The sequence below is a fragment of the Populus trichocarpa genome, chromosome 12, assembly GCF_000002775.5.
Source record: "Populus trichocarpa isolate Nisqually-1 chromosome 12, P.trichocarpa_v4.1, whole genome shotgun sequence".
In the NCBI taxonomy this organism is placed as follows: Eukaryota; Viridiplantae; Streptophyta; class Magnoliopsida; order Malpighiales; family Salicaceae; genus Populus; species Populus trichocarpa.
Genome location: NC_037296.2, coordinates 4,408,884 through 4,423,995, shown reverse-complemented (window position 1 = coordinate 4,423,995; position 15,112 = coordinate 4,408,884). Strand labels below are relative to the sequence as shown.

At 33.7% G+C, this 15,112-nt stretch overlaps 2 protein-coding genes across 2 annotated transcripts; one reads left to right on the top strand and one right to left on the bottom strand.

The window, feature by feature from the left end:
- Positions 1–2,447: 2,447 nt before the first annotated feature.
- On the bottom strand, positions 2,448–5,395 carry LOC7493492 (WUSCHEL-related homeobox 1). Its single transcript, XM_024582282.2, has 4 exons — positions 4,580–5,395; positions 4,144–4,467; positions 3,845–3,921; positions 2,448–3,184 (listed from the first exon to the last, which is right to left on the bottom strand). The coding sequence occupies exons 1-4, from the start codon at positions 4,773–4,775 to the stop codon at positions 2,618–2,620; spliced, it is 1,164 nt and encodes a 387-aa protein (XP_024438050.1). The 5' UTR covers positions 4,776–5,395; the 3' UTR covers positions 2,448–2,617.
- A 6,160-nt stretch (positions 5,396–11,555) lies between these two features.
- Positions 11,556–13,607, top strand: LOC7486729 (tubulin beta-5 chain). Its single transcript, XM_002318483.3, has 3 exons — positions 11,556–12,055; positions 12,260–12,529; positions 12,700–13,607. Exons 1-3 carry the CDS (start codon positions 11,662–11,664, stop codon positions 13,368–13,370), a joined length of 1,335 nt encoding a protein of 444 aa, XP_002318519.1. The 5' UTR covers positions 11,556–11,661; the 3' UTR covers positions 13,371–13,607.
- The last annotated feature ends 1,505 nt before the right edge of the window (positions 13,608–15,112 follow it).

Below are 15,112 nucleotides of genomic sequence, written 5' to 3'. Positions count from 1 at the left end.
AGGCAAAAACAAAGGTTTTTTTACATTGTTCATGAGATGCCTTTTTAAAAACATTTCTTCCAAACAATGTTTACCTTCATTTGTGGTCGTTTTAGTTTGATACTTCATGTTTTGGATTAAATTTGTTTTGATCATATTTTGGTCCATATGTTAGAGAGATGAGAGGTAAATAATAGTTGATTAGCCATATTATGTTAACAAAATAAAAGTTAAATTTGATGTCAATGTGTTCCACTTGATAAGAGAGTGTTATTGAGGTGTGTTTGACCTTTCATATTGTTGGAAAAGTAGATCGGGGTTGAATTTTTTTTTTGTTTAATTTTGTGTTTATTTTATTTGAACTAGATGGAAAACAAATGCAACAATAGGAAATGAAAAAGAAAATGTAAAAAAAAAAAAAACAATCATGATATCCGGAAAAAAAAACCTTTATCAAAGAGTGGAAAAACGTTTTTGTTTAATTTTTAGCTAGTTAAATATGGAATGATAAAATAGAGTAAAACAAATGATAAAGAACCAGTGCGAGTCAACTTTAGCTAGCATGATAAATATGTAATCTGGGCATTAAGGGATGAGTCATTCTGGGTTGACCAACCAAACTCGTATCCTAAATCATGAGAAGGTCAAAGGTTAGGATAACTCGGTAGAAAAAAAAAATCAAAGAAAACCACATAGCCATTTATTAAAAAAAAAAAAAACAATTTTGAATGATGATATCAAAAAAAGAAAATATGATAAAAAAAAATGTCAACCTCTATTAAGTTTTCAAACCTTTATCCTGGGTTATCAGACCAAAAACACCATATATGAAAAAACCATGAAACTCAATCCTTAAAAAATAAAACGTTGAAGGATGAAATCGGAAAAAAAAAATCAATTAAGCAAAAAGATTCAAAATAAAGAATAAAAACTAAAAGAATTAGGGTTAAAATCAAAATAAAAAGTAAATTAGAGGGTACCAATAAATTTTCAATTTAAGGGTTAAATTGAAAAGAAAAATAATATTTACAAAATGATAAAAAATCAAAAGAATCAGAACCAATATGTAAAAACTAATATATCATAAATTTAGATTGAATGATGAAATTAAAAATAAAAAACCAAAAGAATATAGATTGAATTAGAAAAAATAATATATGATAAATCAGGGTTGAATGATGAAATTGAAATGAATAAAACTTTTATAAAAGGATCAAGAATAAAAATAAAAAATTAAAAGAATAAGGATTTAAGTCAAAACGGTAAAAAAAAAAGGGATAAACCTGTAATTTTTTGTGGAGAAGAGACAAAAAAAAAAGCGTATCAATGATGAGCCACCCCACCTTTATTGATACCCACCATACCATCAGGGAAGAGGACGCGACGACACATCCAATAACATGGTGGTAGGGTAATATCGATCATTGAGAGGCGCCACATACGCTGTCCAATGAGCGTGGGCACCTCTCTCATGCTAGTATGTGTACCAATGCGCTAGAAGTTTTTTTTTAAAAAAATTAATTTAGCAAACTTAAAAGATGAAAGTGTTATCGATGATCTTGATATTCACAAAAAAAAACCTTTATGAAAAGACCAAAATGCCTCTTTTAGCATGGCTTAATCTTTTTTTATTTCAAGGAAAAATTTATTATTTTACTGTATTTAAAAAAAAATCAAAATAATTCTATTAGATATTTTTAAAATATATGATCCGGAGAATAATTAGGTCATTTTATTATATATATATATATATATATAAAGGATAATTATATTTATGCACAAATCTTTAATAACTAATATATCATGTAAAAAGATTGAAATATCCTCGAATCAAAGACAATTGATTTTTTTCCTCATTCCACTAGTTTATTGTATAGTAAAATTAGTCTAAGTGATTATATATATTGAAATACAAACATAGAGTACTATATGTACACATTTTTAATCGGTTATAGAATCTGTTACGCCTGCATTTGACTCTACTTATGGTCTCATAGAGATCGTTTGGTATTGTGTTTGTAACTGTGTTTCATTAAATTTTGAATTTTTTTATTTTGCTAAAATTGAGTGCGGTTTGTACTTTTTGGATCGTTTTGATATGCTGATGTCAAAAATAATTTTTAAAAAATGAAAAAAATATTATTGACATGTATTTCGGCACGAAAAGCTATTTGAAAAGCAACCGCTACCACACTGCCAAACACACGAAGGCAGCTACCCATCTCTAATTTCAAGGTATAAGGGAAAAGTAGCATGCATGAAAGAAAGAAAGAAGCTCCCACTCTCTCTCTATTTTGATTTTCATCTTACGAGACAATCGAACAACATGCTTTAAGTTACTCGAACAAGGGCTAGTTAGCTAGCTATCCTGTCAACATGATGTTTCTTCATGGATTCAACGTTAATACATGGTCCAAATGCATTTTAAGGCAATCCCCTTCCTTTTCATCCTCCATGGACCATTGCACTAATGCCATGAAATGCAGCATCTTAATCTCTGAACAAGAAACAGTACTTCCCATTTTCCAACAACATTACAATATCCAAACCCCAGAACCCCTACCACCATCATGTTACATTCATAGAAAACTACTCATAAAGTGAAAATAGAAATAAAAAGTCTTGCTTTGGCTGGTCATTAGATCCTCAGTGGAAGGAACTCGAAAAACTGGCAAGGAGAGAAGTCGTTAGCATTCAAGGTTTCAGTAGCAGAAACCGATACCTCAGTCTCTCTCTCGTTAATTCTTTCAATATTGTTTCCGTTACCGCCACTACGAATAGGAAATAGTTGAAGGGTTTGAGATTCGTCATTGCCATCTCTGCAATATTCACCTCCCTCGTTGATGACGCTGTTATTGAAGTGGTTAATACGGGCTCCATGATAACCATTTTCTATGTAAGGTGCTATAAAGATGTTGAGGTCATGAGCGTTCATGAGCTTTGTTGGGTCCATTGTTCTTACTGTTGCCGCTCCTTGTGTTGACGCACTTGTAGTAGCTATAGTTGTAGCAGTAGCGCTAGATATAGTGTTTAATAGGTGGGTGGGAGATGGGCAAGAAAACGGCATCATCTCCCACGTCGCATTCCTTTCTATGAGGTTCCTTCTATGCTGCATTATTTCTCCTTCATCGAATTCGATCCATCCATCTGGTCTATAGTACTCTGCCATTGCTGCTTTTGTTGCCTTTGATATTGAAACAGATTCCTGAGATTTAATGAAGAGTACCATTCAAAACATGAATTCTCTTATTATCAAAAGAGAATTTGAATAGTGCAACAAGTTTGAACATTTTTCTTTTAACTCTTGTGTTGTTTGCACATGAATCCATGATACTAGTGATGTTGGGATATCTGGAATTCAAACCTCAACTTAAAAAAAAAAAAAAAAATCAGAGCTCATGAAGAGTGTGAGAAGCCAAGTTCCTACCAGTAGGGTTGGCATTTTATAGATTCACTATCAGGATGCCCAAATACTCAATGGAATAAAAATGGGTGCCCAAAACAATGCCTTAAATGCTTGATAAGCACAAGACCCAAAAACCCAGCTAGTCTTATAACAGCAGCCCCGGCAGAAAGGAAAGAATGCAGCTTTTAAACCCTTTTCATTTCCCAACAAACATAGCTTTTTGTTGTTTTCTTCAATTCCCTTAGCGTATTAGCTACACAATCTTTTTTAAACTCTATAAACCTAAAAGAAAATATAAAAAAATGCACTTCTAATCATAACGACATTATCAAACCTTCTTGATTGTTTGTATTGTGTTCCTTATTTGAGATTAAAGATATACTTAAATTAAGAAAAAAGAGAATCTTATTCTATGAAGAAAGAGAAAGGAAGGTCACATAGAAAGGATAAAGAATAGACCTCTGATAGTGTACTGCAGTTTGTAGAGGGAGCCCAGTTCCTGGTCTGTTCACCTTCATAACCTGTCATACTTGCTCCTGTAGACAAAAGGAAAAACAAAAAGAATACAAAACTTTACATCTCTCTCTAAAACCAACAATTGGAATGCTATGAAGCAATACATAGATGATCTCAAACTTCTCTAAATAACAACAAAAAGGAATTCACAAAAAGCCATACATATCAAACATTTGTCTCTTTTTCAAGCCCAAGATTGGGGATAACTCTAGAAAGGGTTGTTTATATTGGAGTCTTTTTACCTGGTTCTTTCCTTTCAAACATTTCAACACCATGTCCATTTTGCTGATGATCATCAAGAGAATCAGATTCCATTTGACGTCGACGTTTTTGCCTTTCTCTCGCCTTGTGGTTTTGAAACCAGTAGAACACATTCTTTCCTTCAATTCTTCCATATCTACGAAGCTGTGCAGTTATGTCTTGAATCTGGTCAGTTGAGGGTGTTCTAGTCCCTCTTCGATACAACTCCTCGAGGGTCCTTAACTGTTCTGGTGTTGGATTCCATCTTGAGCTCATTACAACTGGCTGTGTGTTGAACTCTCTTATGCCTTGATCAACCATACTTGCTACAAAAGCAAAAATGAAGAACAAACATTTCCCAATATCTTAACACACTTTCAACCAGGAACTGATCACACCTAATTAAAGAGAGAGATAAAAGAAAAGAAAGATGCATACCCAGTCCCAGATGGTACTGATTTAGAGCAAGAAAATCGGTACTATGAAGACGGCTGCCAGGGCAAGGATGGCCAGAGGCAGTTGAAGTGTTGTTTGTGGAGGGTAGTGGCCTCGGAACTAGAGTCTTAAGCTTCCTGTCATTGAAAGAATCTGGCATGTCGAAGTCACCACTATCATTGTAACCCATCATCCACATTTTCGTAAAACAACCTTGAAGGACAAATAGGAGTAGGGTTAAAGAGAACTGAATGGAAAGATTTAGCGATAGAACTGGATAGTGAAACCAGAAGAAGAGGAGTAAAGTAGATTCTTTTAAAGATCCCCTCGCACTCCTTTCCTCAAAAGGAAATGCGTGTTGAGATGATGGGGCTGAAAAATATGGTGTTGGTTTAGCAGGAACAGGAAAGGAGCATGCAAGAATAGTATAGAGCTAGAGGTGACCCAAGAAATGTTGCTCCTACCTCTAAAATATAGGGAACAGACGTTGTTCATATATAGTAAAGGGTGTTGCCCTAGCTAGTTGAAAATGTAGGGAGTGATCAGCTGCTGATCAAGAAATAGTAATGAAGTAATTAATTTCTCTTAAAAAAAACACTGAAGCAGAATTTGAGTTTCAGTACTTTGAAGAGATGTGGATTGATCATTACACATCTACATGTACGTACAAAGAGATAGGCAAGGAAATGAGTGTTATAAGTATTGGTTTATTATGAAACAAAAACAAAAGTGAGAGCAAGACGTGAAGTTTACCATGCTATATTTTAGCTAGAGTGAGAAATAGAAACACTATTTTTTTGTGTTTTCAAGTGCGAGAAAGTAATATACGACTATGGTGTAGTAGTAGAAGAGCGGGGAGGAGAAAAGCCAAAAAAGCTGAGAGAAGAAGCGTGGAATTCTGGGAGGATTATTGGGACTATCGACTGAAATCGACGTGACGATCATGAGGGTTATCATAAGCCTCGTCACGCTTTCTTTACCTCTCATTTATTATTCTCCTCATGTCTCGTGCCTTTCACATTTGTTCTAAATCCGAACTGCCCCTCTCCTCCTCCTGCCTCCCTCGCCCTTTCCTTTGTCTACGTTTTCTCTACTAACCCCACAACCCTCGATGATATCTCTCTCTTTCCCTCTTTTTGTACATATATTATATGCCCACTGTATAATTTGCAATAGAGACATATATAGATCATGAATTGTCTCTTGTTTTGTACATTTTTTGCAGTCCCATCCATTCCTAGTTGTCCGTTCACATGTATATTTTCAAAAATTTCAACACTAACGTTTGTTTCTTTGTTTGATTATGTAGCATGGTTGTCGTTGCTTTAGGTTAGCATATGAGTATGCGTTATGTTAGAGCATCTCCAGTGGAGAGCTAGCTAAAAATAAAAAATATTATTGTATTTTATATATTGAGAGTGGTAAATAAATTACTGTTTTATCATTTCTTTTAAAAGAATGTTATTTATATATGTCTTGCAAAAATACTAAAACACCATTCCTTACAATGTGTTTTTTTTTTCACAAGTTTTTTTTCCTTTGATTGTTTTTAAACCTATATTTTTTTTATTTGATTTTTATAAAATTATTTTGATCTTAAGATTTATATAGTAAGTTTGACAAGCTCATCTAGATTAAATTAATTAAGAATCGTTTGAATTGTTTTCAAATTCTTCAAGTAAGTAATTAAACGGGTGATATCGAATTATTAAAATAATTATATATCAAATATATTAAAATATAATTGAGTGATTTAAATTTCACACAAAAAAACTATATTCATACTATTAAAAATAAATATATATATATATATATATATATACTATCAATTTGACACTTGGGGAGATGCTCTTATAGCTAGCTAGAATGATGTTACACTTTTACGTGCTCCCACAGCTACTGTCCCTCATTTTGGAATTATCCCTCTCCCTCCTGCCATGTCTATGCATCCTCTCTTTCTTTCATTATAAATGAAATCATCATTATGATGGAATCATTCCATTTAAGCGGATGGTTGGAAACTCTTTTGTCCTTTTTGAAATTTGGATATCATCATTATTGCGTAATTATTGCCACAGCTTTGTTTCTAAAAAGCGAGTCAAAAAGCCATTTTTTGTTCACGAAACCCTAGCAAGCATTCATGAAGGAAATAAATGAAGGTGAATTAATCAAATAATATATCAAGAGAGTACGTAAATGTTACCTAATAAAAAATGATTCAACAGATCTAATGTCTGGAACCCTAAACACACTGTACCTATAGCTATAAGCAGATCCATCCCTAGTAGAGAGAGAAGTATATTCTAAGCTACACATTCTTCCCTACTTAAACGCAGGATAAGGTTGACTTCTGTCTGTAATTTCATGTCAAACCTTCCTTTAGAGCTTCAGATAGAGCAGTGAGAATTTCATCTGTGGCTTCCTCCTGCTTGCACTCCCTTCAAGTTACTAGCTCGTAGGCCATAGCAACATTTCCATGGCTTCGGACAATTTAAACTAGTAACCAGACACTCGAATCAAGAACCACTGTTTTACATTTTTGTGTCTTCCTCGTTATTTGGCTCTGGATTTGAGGGGAACTCTTAATTTCGAACTGTGCCAAAACTAGCAAAAACTACAAAGAGATCCCCAGTTATAGTAGTGAAATATATCATTTGGGTCTTCGAGGAAACTTTTGTAAGAAATATATTACCCAAAATCAATGGCGAGGTCTCTCCGTTTGGCCTTAATTAGTACTATATAGTAAACCATTTTGTCATGTAAATGTCTTTTTTCTTGTATAAGATTGTGTGAATGAATAAATATACATTATAAAGTACTTGGCGTTACACTAAATATCTCTAAATAAATAATTTAGTAGGATCATGAAACTCTTGAAAAAAATTAAAAATATAGTTTTCAATGCATTCATGTTCTTTATGGTGATATTAGTCATTGTTTTACTAATAATTACTTATAAACCTGACTTACAATCTTTTCATGAAAGAAAAAATTACTCATGATGATATTCAAAGAAAGTAAATATCTCTATTATTTATTTTTTATTGTAAATTACTTATATTATTTTCTCAAAACATACTTGTGTTTCCGTAAAATTCTCAACCAAATTTTTAATTAAAAAAAATCAACCAAGAATCTCAGCACTGGAATTATTGGTAGAATATTCTGTTTTAATTTCGTCGCTGGTTCTATGAAGATTATTTTTAAAAATATATTTTTATTTTCTTAAATCCCAATTTATTAATTTTTAATCCTTGCAAATGGAATTTCAAATTCTATGCAATAGGCTAGCTAGGTACATGCTAATGGGCCATGCTATGGTACATGCTTTCTCTGTCTCAAGCATAAAACCTAAGAAAGGCGTGTGAACGTGGGGTGGCGCGTAGATAGTACGATGGTGTGGTCCATTTCTTTTTTTTTTTTTTTAATTATCACGTGAATTCAAGGTTTTTTTGAATTGTGGTATCAGATAGTTATGATTCAAAATGATTTTTACTTAGTAATATATTAAAATAATATTTTTTTTATTTTTAAATTAATTATTTTTTAGATTAATATATCAAAATAATCTAAAAATAAAAATATAATAATTTTTAATAAAAAACAAAATTTAAATTTTAAAAAAACATGATTTCAACACATTCCTAATCATTCATGTGCGGCATTAACAAACAATTCTATGTTATGTTAAAATTAAAGCTGAATTCATTTGATTTCTAATTTAATTTCTTTGCATGAAATGGTTGAATTTAATCTTAACATTCACAAAATAACAAGATAAGCAAAATTTTGTAATATTATCATATTACCGTCGTATAAATCACAGGTAATAATAAGATTTACAAAAAATAAAAAATAAAAAAAAAACTTTGAACTAATTTTCTTACTGGCTGGCAGATATTTAGAGATATGCTAGAACTCTTTCCTCTGCCCGAAACTTTGTGTAGTCACTTATCTTCCCTTTTTTATTTAACATTTCTTTTATTTTTCTCTTCTACCCGCCTATTTATTAAAATATACTAAAAGGAATTGACTTTTGTACGTAGCAATGGATAGTTAAAAGCCTTTTTTTTTTTTTTTCCCTCAAAACTCTTTTATATATGTATGTATCATTATCTAACATTAGATTTATAGGGTATTGGGTTCTATTATTTATTTTGATTTATTTTCTATAAAACTTCTTGATCTCATAATCCGAGTTGCGAGTTTTGCAAGTTAAACTTGTTAACTCGAGTTATTTTTTTTTATTTTTTTAACTAATTTTTTCTCAACCCCATCCTTCAACATTGAGTTGATCGGGAATTGAGTTTCATAATTATTTTTTTATTTGTTTTCTATAGGGTTATCACGGTTTCATAACCTGAATAGCGAGTTTTGTTATTTAGTCAGGTTGACTTGGGTTTTTTATTTTTTTTAATTGAATATTATTTTCAATTTCATCATTTAATATTTAGTTTATTTGAAATTAAAATTTATAATTTTTTTATTTACTTTATATGAAGTTATCTATGTCTCCTTATTCAAGTTTGACAAATTAACCCGTGTTAACTCATGTTATTTTTTTCACTTAATTTTTTATTTTTCAATTTAATTTCTCAATATTAAATTAATTTAAAATTGAAATTCATACTTGTATCCCTTTCTATTAGAGCACCTTAGGAACTTTGTATGGTGGGGATACAATTAATTTTATAAATGTAACAACTGTTAGGAACATTATGGAGACATAGCTCATAGTTTGGAATTCTAAGCAAATCATCAAACCTGTTTGGGTGTGATTTTGAAATTTTGGATTTTTAAAATTTTGAAATTAATTCTTCAATGAAGAGTTAGCTTTAAACATAAGATTTAGCAATGGTGTTTGAGATTTTAATAGTATTTTTAAATTCGTTTTCAAAGTGCATTTAAATGTTTTTAAAAATCAATATCAAATTCTTGTTTTTTATAATATTTTTTATGATTTTAATATACTGATGGTAAAAATATTTAAAAAAATATTAAAAATTACTTTAGGAAAACTCTTCCATCACAATAAAGAACATACACTAAAAACAAATAAATGAAATCAATTCTAGCCAAATCTCGAGGTTCCAAACGGATTGTAATTAAAAGGAAGTTGGCTTTGAGACGAAATCTAGTGGATTGATGGTATGGTCTCGAGGAATGAGGAATGAGGTGGGCTTGCGTTGAATATTTTTAAAATATTAGAAGCCCAACACGAGCAACTTGGACTCTAGCCGTGGCTCTAATATGGACTCTCGTATTGAATAAAGTGTAGCCCTATAGATAAAGCCCAAATAATGAAATGAGAGGAAATCAAAATGATATTGTTTTTTAAAAAATTAAATACATAAACGTTGTTAACAAGTTTTTTTTTTTTTTTCATGTGGGGGTGTTCAGGCCAGCTGCACGTATCTTAATTAATTTCTACAGGTCTTGAAGTTAACTACCAAGTAAGCCTTCAATGATCATCAATATTAGCAACTACAAGAGGAGCAAACCTCTTAATCCCAAGCTCCTATCATTGGACCACCTAATTGATGGTTACGTTAACAAGTTTTTTATCCGGTAGAGATTATTTTTTTTAATGAAAGCAAGAGTAATCTAAATTATAGACTGAACCGCCATACTAGTCTAGATTTTATAACCATGGTAGAGATTATTTTGGAAGTTTTTAAGATTGTGTTTGGTACAGGTGAAAATTTTGAAGAAAATATGTTTTATGCTTGTGAATTCGTCCCCTTCCTTGGCAGTACGCACAACTGTTTTATGCTTGGCTTTCGCTAACATTGTTCTTAAATGCTATGGTTTGATGTTTAATGAATGAAAAACGCAGGTGCTCATCAAGCCCTACAAAGCTATCGAGAAATGGAAAGAATTAAGCCATGCTTGACTGAATCACTAAACAGGGATCGATGTCCTGGTAGTGCTGGCCTCAGATTCTTCAGGGCAGAAACAATTTTGAAGAAACTAGGTTAAACACTTGGCACTTTTAGTTATAATTAGTTAATAAAACCTAGATGTCTAGATATGCAGCGAGACACGCGGGTCGGGCTCTAGTGTCCAGGGCATGATTGTCCCGGTACCAGCTGTCTGCAGCTTAGAACCTGCAGCCCCACCGTGCCTTACCAAAATTAACACTAATTATTTTTATTTTTTTAAATTATTCTTTCAATGTCAAATGCATCCCAATAAAAAGATAACTCTATTCTCTCTCTGCAGTCTTTGCAACTCTTTGTGACAAGAACAACTCTGTCATTATATTGCTCCAATCCACAAAGCTTTATATCAAGGTAAATAGTAATAAGAACACTGAACTCTTTTAATATATTGTATAATGTCATGTTTAACATAGTATATTACTCTAAATATATTTATAATAAGATAATTATTATGTTGTTCATCCAACGCACAATTTTAACAAAAGAATCATAACGTAACATTCGACTACTTGATCAGGCATAATTATAGAGGAATGATATTTTTTTTCGTTTTAATTAGTTTTCTAATTCATTTCAAATTCTAACTACTTTTTCTATTTATATTTGGATTTTTCTTGGTCAAGTCAGTTTTAAATTCTATAAAAACAATTGAAGTGTTATTTTTTTTATTAGATCATTGATCCTCAAGGTATTATTATGAAGCACGACCAACAGATGTTACCGAAGCCATTATCTACAAGATCAACTGTGCTTTCTCCATTTCCTACCAAAATAACAAACTTCAGCCCTGTTGAGGCGGCAACGCTGCAGGCTGCACCGACAAGTGGCAGCGATTCACACAATAGATCCCCATATTAGTGGACACCACGTAAGTCATCTTTAGACAGACGGACAATCCTCAACCATCCGATCACGTACCAAAAACTCAATCCCCACCCTTCATCTCAACATCACAAGCCAGGGACAATCATGTAATTTTCAAAGATCCACGAGGAGGATCGTTTTGTTGTCCAAATACAAATACCCACCATGGCCCCTTCTTCATTTCAAGCCCCCCTGGAGAGAGAGAGAGAGTTTTCTGTTATAATATCTACATCTTGTGCCCATTTTGCCCTTGGACTGCAAACATCCTCTTAGGCCAGTATGCGTGAAATTCTTCACATTCAAGGAGGGCAATGCGGGAACCAAATTGGATCAAAATTCTGGGAGGTGGTCTGTGATGAGCATGGCATTGATCCCACCGGCCGGTACGTCGGAAATTCGGAGTTACAGCTAGAGAGAGTGAATGTATATTACAATGAGGTTAGTAACGGCCGGTATGTGCCACGGGGTGTGCTTATGGACCTTGAGCCTGGCACTATGGACAGTATCAGGACCGGTCCATACGGGCAGATTTTCCGGCCTGATAACTTCGTTTTTGGGCAATCTGGGGCAGGAAACAATTGGGCTAAAGGCCATTACACTGAGGGTGCTGAGCTGATTGATTCAGTCCTTGATGTTGTCAGGAAAGAGGCTGAGAATTGTGACTGCTTACAAGGTAAGTTTGCTTGACATAAAATTTAGAAGCAAATTTGTTGTTTAATAATCCTATGTTGCTGTTTGTCGGAGATTACTAGGATACTAAATTGCTCATAATCCTGATAGATTAGACAGCATTTCCCCTGAAAAATTCAATGGAATTTCTTTCAGTATAATTTCTGTGGACTAAAAAGTATATTAACCGTTTTCCTGATCAACGCAGGATTTCAAGTATGTCATTCCCTAGGAGGAGGCACTGGGTCTGGAATGGGAACTTTGCTCATCTCAAAAATCAGAGAAGAGTATCCAGATAGAATGATGCTCACATTCTCTGTGTTCCCATCTCCCAAAGTGTCAGACACGGTTGTGGAGCCATACAATGCTACCCTCTCTGTTCATCAACTGGTGGAGAATGCTGACGAATGTATGGTTCTTGATAATGAAGCACTCTATGATATTTGCTTCAGGACTCTCAAGCTCACTACCCCAAGCTGTGAGTAGGTTACAATATTACTGAATCTTGGTCATAAAGCAATAGAGTGGTTTGAAATTCATGCAACCAAATAAGACTAGTAATTTTGGGTTTGGTTTTTGACCATTTTAAACCAATGATTTCTCTTTGAAACTTCCTTTGATGAATAGTTTTTGTTTCTTTTTTTACAGTTGGAGACTTGAATCATCTGATTTCAGGAACAATGAGTGGTGTTACTTGTTGCTTGCGCTTTCCGGGTCAGCTTAACTCAGACCTGAGAAAACTAGCTGTGAACTTAATCCCGTTCCCGAGGCTTCACTTCTTCATGGTGGGGTTTGCTCCTCTGACATCTAGAGGATCACAGCAGTACCTTTCTATCACTGTCCCTGAGCTGACCCAACAAATGTGGGATGCCAAGAACATGATGTGTGCAGCTGATCCTCGACATGGGCGTTACCTCACAGCATCAGCTATGTTTAGAGGCAAAATGAGCACCAAAGAAGTCGATGAGCAAATGATCAATGCGCAGAACAAGAACTCTTCTTATTTTGTGGAATGGATACCAAACAATGTCAAGTCTAGTGTTTGTGATATCCCTCCAAATGGGCTTTCAATGGCTTCAACTTTCATAGGCAATTCAACTTCCATACAGGAGATGTTTAGGAGAGTGAGTGAGCAGTTCACGGCAATGTTTAGGAGAAAGGCCTTCTTGCATTGGTACACAGGGGAAGGAATGGATGAAATGGAGTTCACTGAAGCTGAGAGCAATATGAATGATCTTGTGGCCGAGTACCAACAGTACCAGGATGCCACTGCTGAAGAAGAAATTGAGTATGAGGAGGATGATGGAGTTGAAAACTGAAGGTGTTCAGTTCAGTTATTTTGCTGCTTCATATGTTACGTGCTGCAGTAAATCGATAGGTTTATGTTTTCTCATTTAAAGTCTTATGACGATGACGGTGAATGTTTTTCTGATTTAAATGAGCCCTAGGAATGGCTCTCTCTATAAGAACGAAGGCATTGCTGCAGTGCTGCTCTGCTTAAGCCACTCTAGTAACTTGCTTTAACAGAACAAGGCATAAAGCCTCTTGGATGATCAGTCTCAGACTTTTGTTTTTTTTGTTTGCAACTTACTTTGATTAGAAAAATGTAGAACTAGGTGATGATTTTGCCTAGATTCTTCAACTCAAGCATCTACATTTCAAAATACCTTTGTTTACTTTCATCAATTAACCAGTCTCATATCCTGCTAGATGCATTTTTTGTTGCCAAGTTCTGACCAAGATAGAATTTTTCTAGAAATTCGACATTATCGGTTTGCGGAGTTTTTGACACCCCGTCAGCATTTGACCTTCCTCCACGAAAAATCCCATATGTATCATGTCTGAAACGTGGAAATACAAAACACATACATGTTGGATAAATAGATACTTTCCCCCGAGAAAATCATAGCAGCAACGTCGCTTTAAAATGCCTCATATAGGTATTGCTGGGGTGGAAAAAGTTTTGGATTTAATTATAAAATTATGATTAAGATTTAGAAATTGTTATCTAGTATTATGATTATTAGAAATTTTATAGTCTATAAGAGTCTGGATAAGAGACTGGTTATGCAAAAAAAATACACATTAATCCTTATCAGGCTAAATCTCTACGTTATTAGGAAGTCTCTACTATGTAGTTTTACAGCCTAAATATTAAAATTTACACCTAAACTCTAATATAAAATGAACAAATTGATTGATGAATGGTTTTTAACATTTGGATCAAATCCTAACGAATAATTATAAATTAGTTACGATATTTATTTTTGTATTTTTAAAAACATGAGAAAGATGTAAATTTTTTGTTGTTTTTTTTATGAAAAAATACTTGGAAAACTTTTAGGATTTGACCATATGCATAAAAATAAAATATTTTTTTAAAGAGGAAATTAATTCAAAACTTTTTGATATTTTTTTGGATTTTTTAATTTTTTTAGAAATGTTTCGGAGAAAATCAGGCATTTTAATACTAGATCTATATTTGTAATCGATAAAAAAAATATGCAAGAAAATCATAAATTTTTTGAAATGACCCTTTGAATTTTTTTAATAATATTATATATTATTATATCGGCCTAGTCGGTTTGGGCTGACTGGCGGCCCAAAAGAGTGGGGCTGTTATCGGCTCAACAAATCTAGTCCTCCCTTTCTTTCAGGTGGGCTGGACCAAGCCCATCAATTTGGGTTGAGCCGAATTAGGTCCAGCCCACCACCAACAGCTAATTATATTACAGAATATGAACAATAATTCACATTCTGCATGCAACCGAATTGGTTGCAGGTTGCAAGGAGAAGAGAGGGATGGAATGAGGAGAAGCTCACCTGGCGCAAGAGTTTCAATTGTGATCAGGAGGTTTAGCTGGTGGTTTAGAAGGCATCGGTTAAAGAAATGGTAGCTGACATCAGCTATGAGAGGAGGGAGAAGAAACTTGCAGAGGAGAGAGAGAGAGAGAGGAGCTCGTGGTGGCTATCCCAGACGCGGGGGTGGCCGACTGGTGATCATGTTGGCAGCTCATGGTGGAGTTGTTGGTATAGGAGGCAATGATGACACGACGGAGGA

Coding starts and splice junctions, on each gene's coding strand:
- LOC7493492 (XM_024582282.2), bottom strand. CDS start 4,775: ATGTGGATGATGGGTTACAATGATAGTGGTGACTTCGACATGCCAGAT. Junction 4,468..4,579: donor TCAGTACCATCTGGGACTGG/GTATGCATCTTT, acceptor TTGCTTTTGTAG/CAAGTATGGTTGATCAAGGC. Junction 3,185..3,844: donor ACTGCAGTACACTATCAGAG/GTCTATTCTTTA, acceptor ATTAAATCTCAG/GAATCTGTTTCAATATCAAA.
- LOC7486729 (XM_002318483.3), top strand. CDS start 11,662: ATGCGTGAAATTCTTCACATTCAAGGAGGGCAATGCGGGAACCAAATT. Junction 12,056..12,259: donor GAATTGTGACTGCTTACAAG/GTAAGTTTGCTT, acceptor TGATCAACGCAG/GATTTCAAGTATGTCATTCC. Junction 12,530..12,699: donor CAAGCTCACTACCCCAAGCT/GTGAGTAGGTTA, acceptor CTTTTTTTACAG/TTGGAGACTTGAATCATCTG.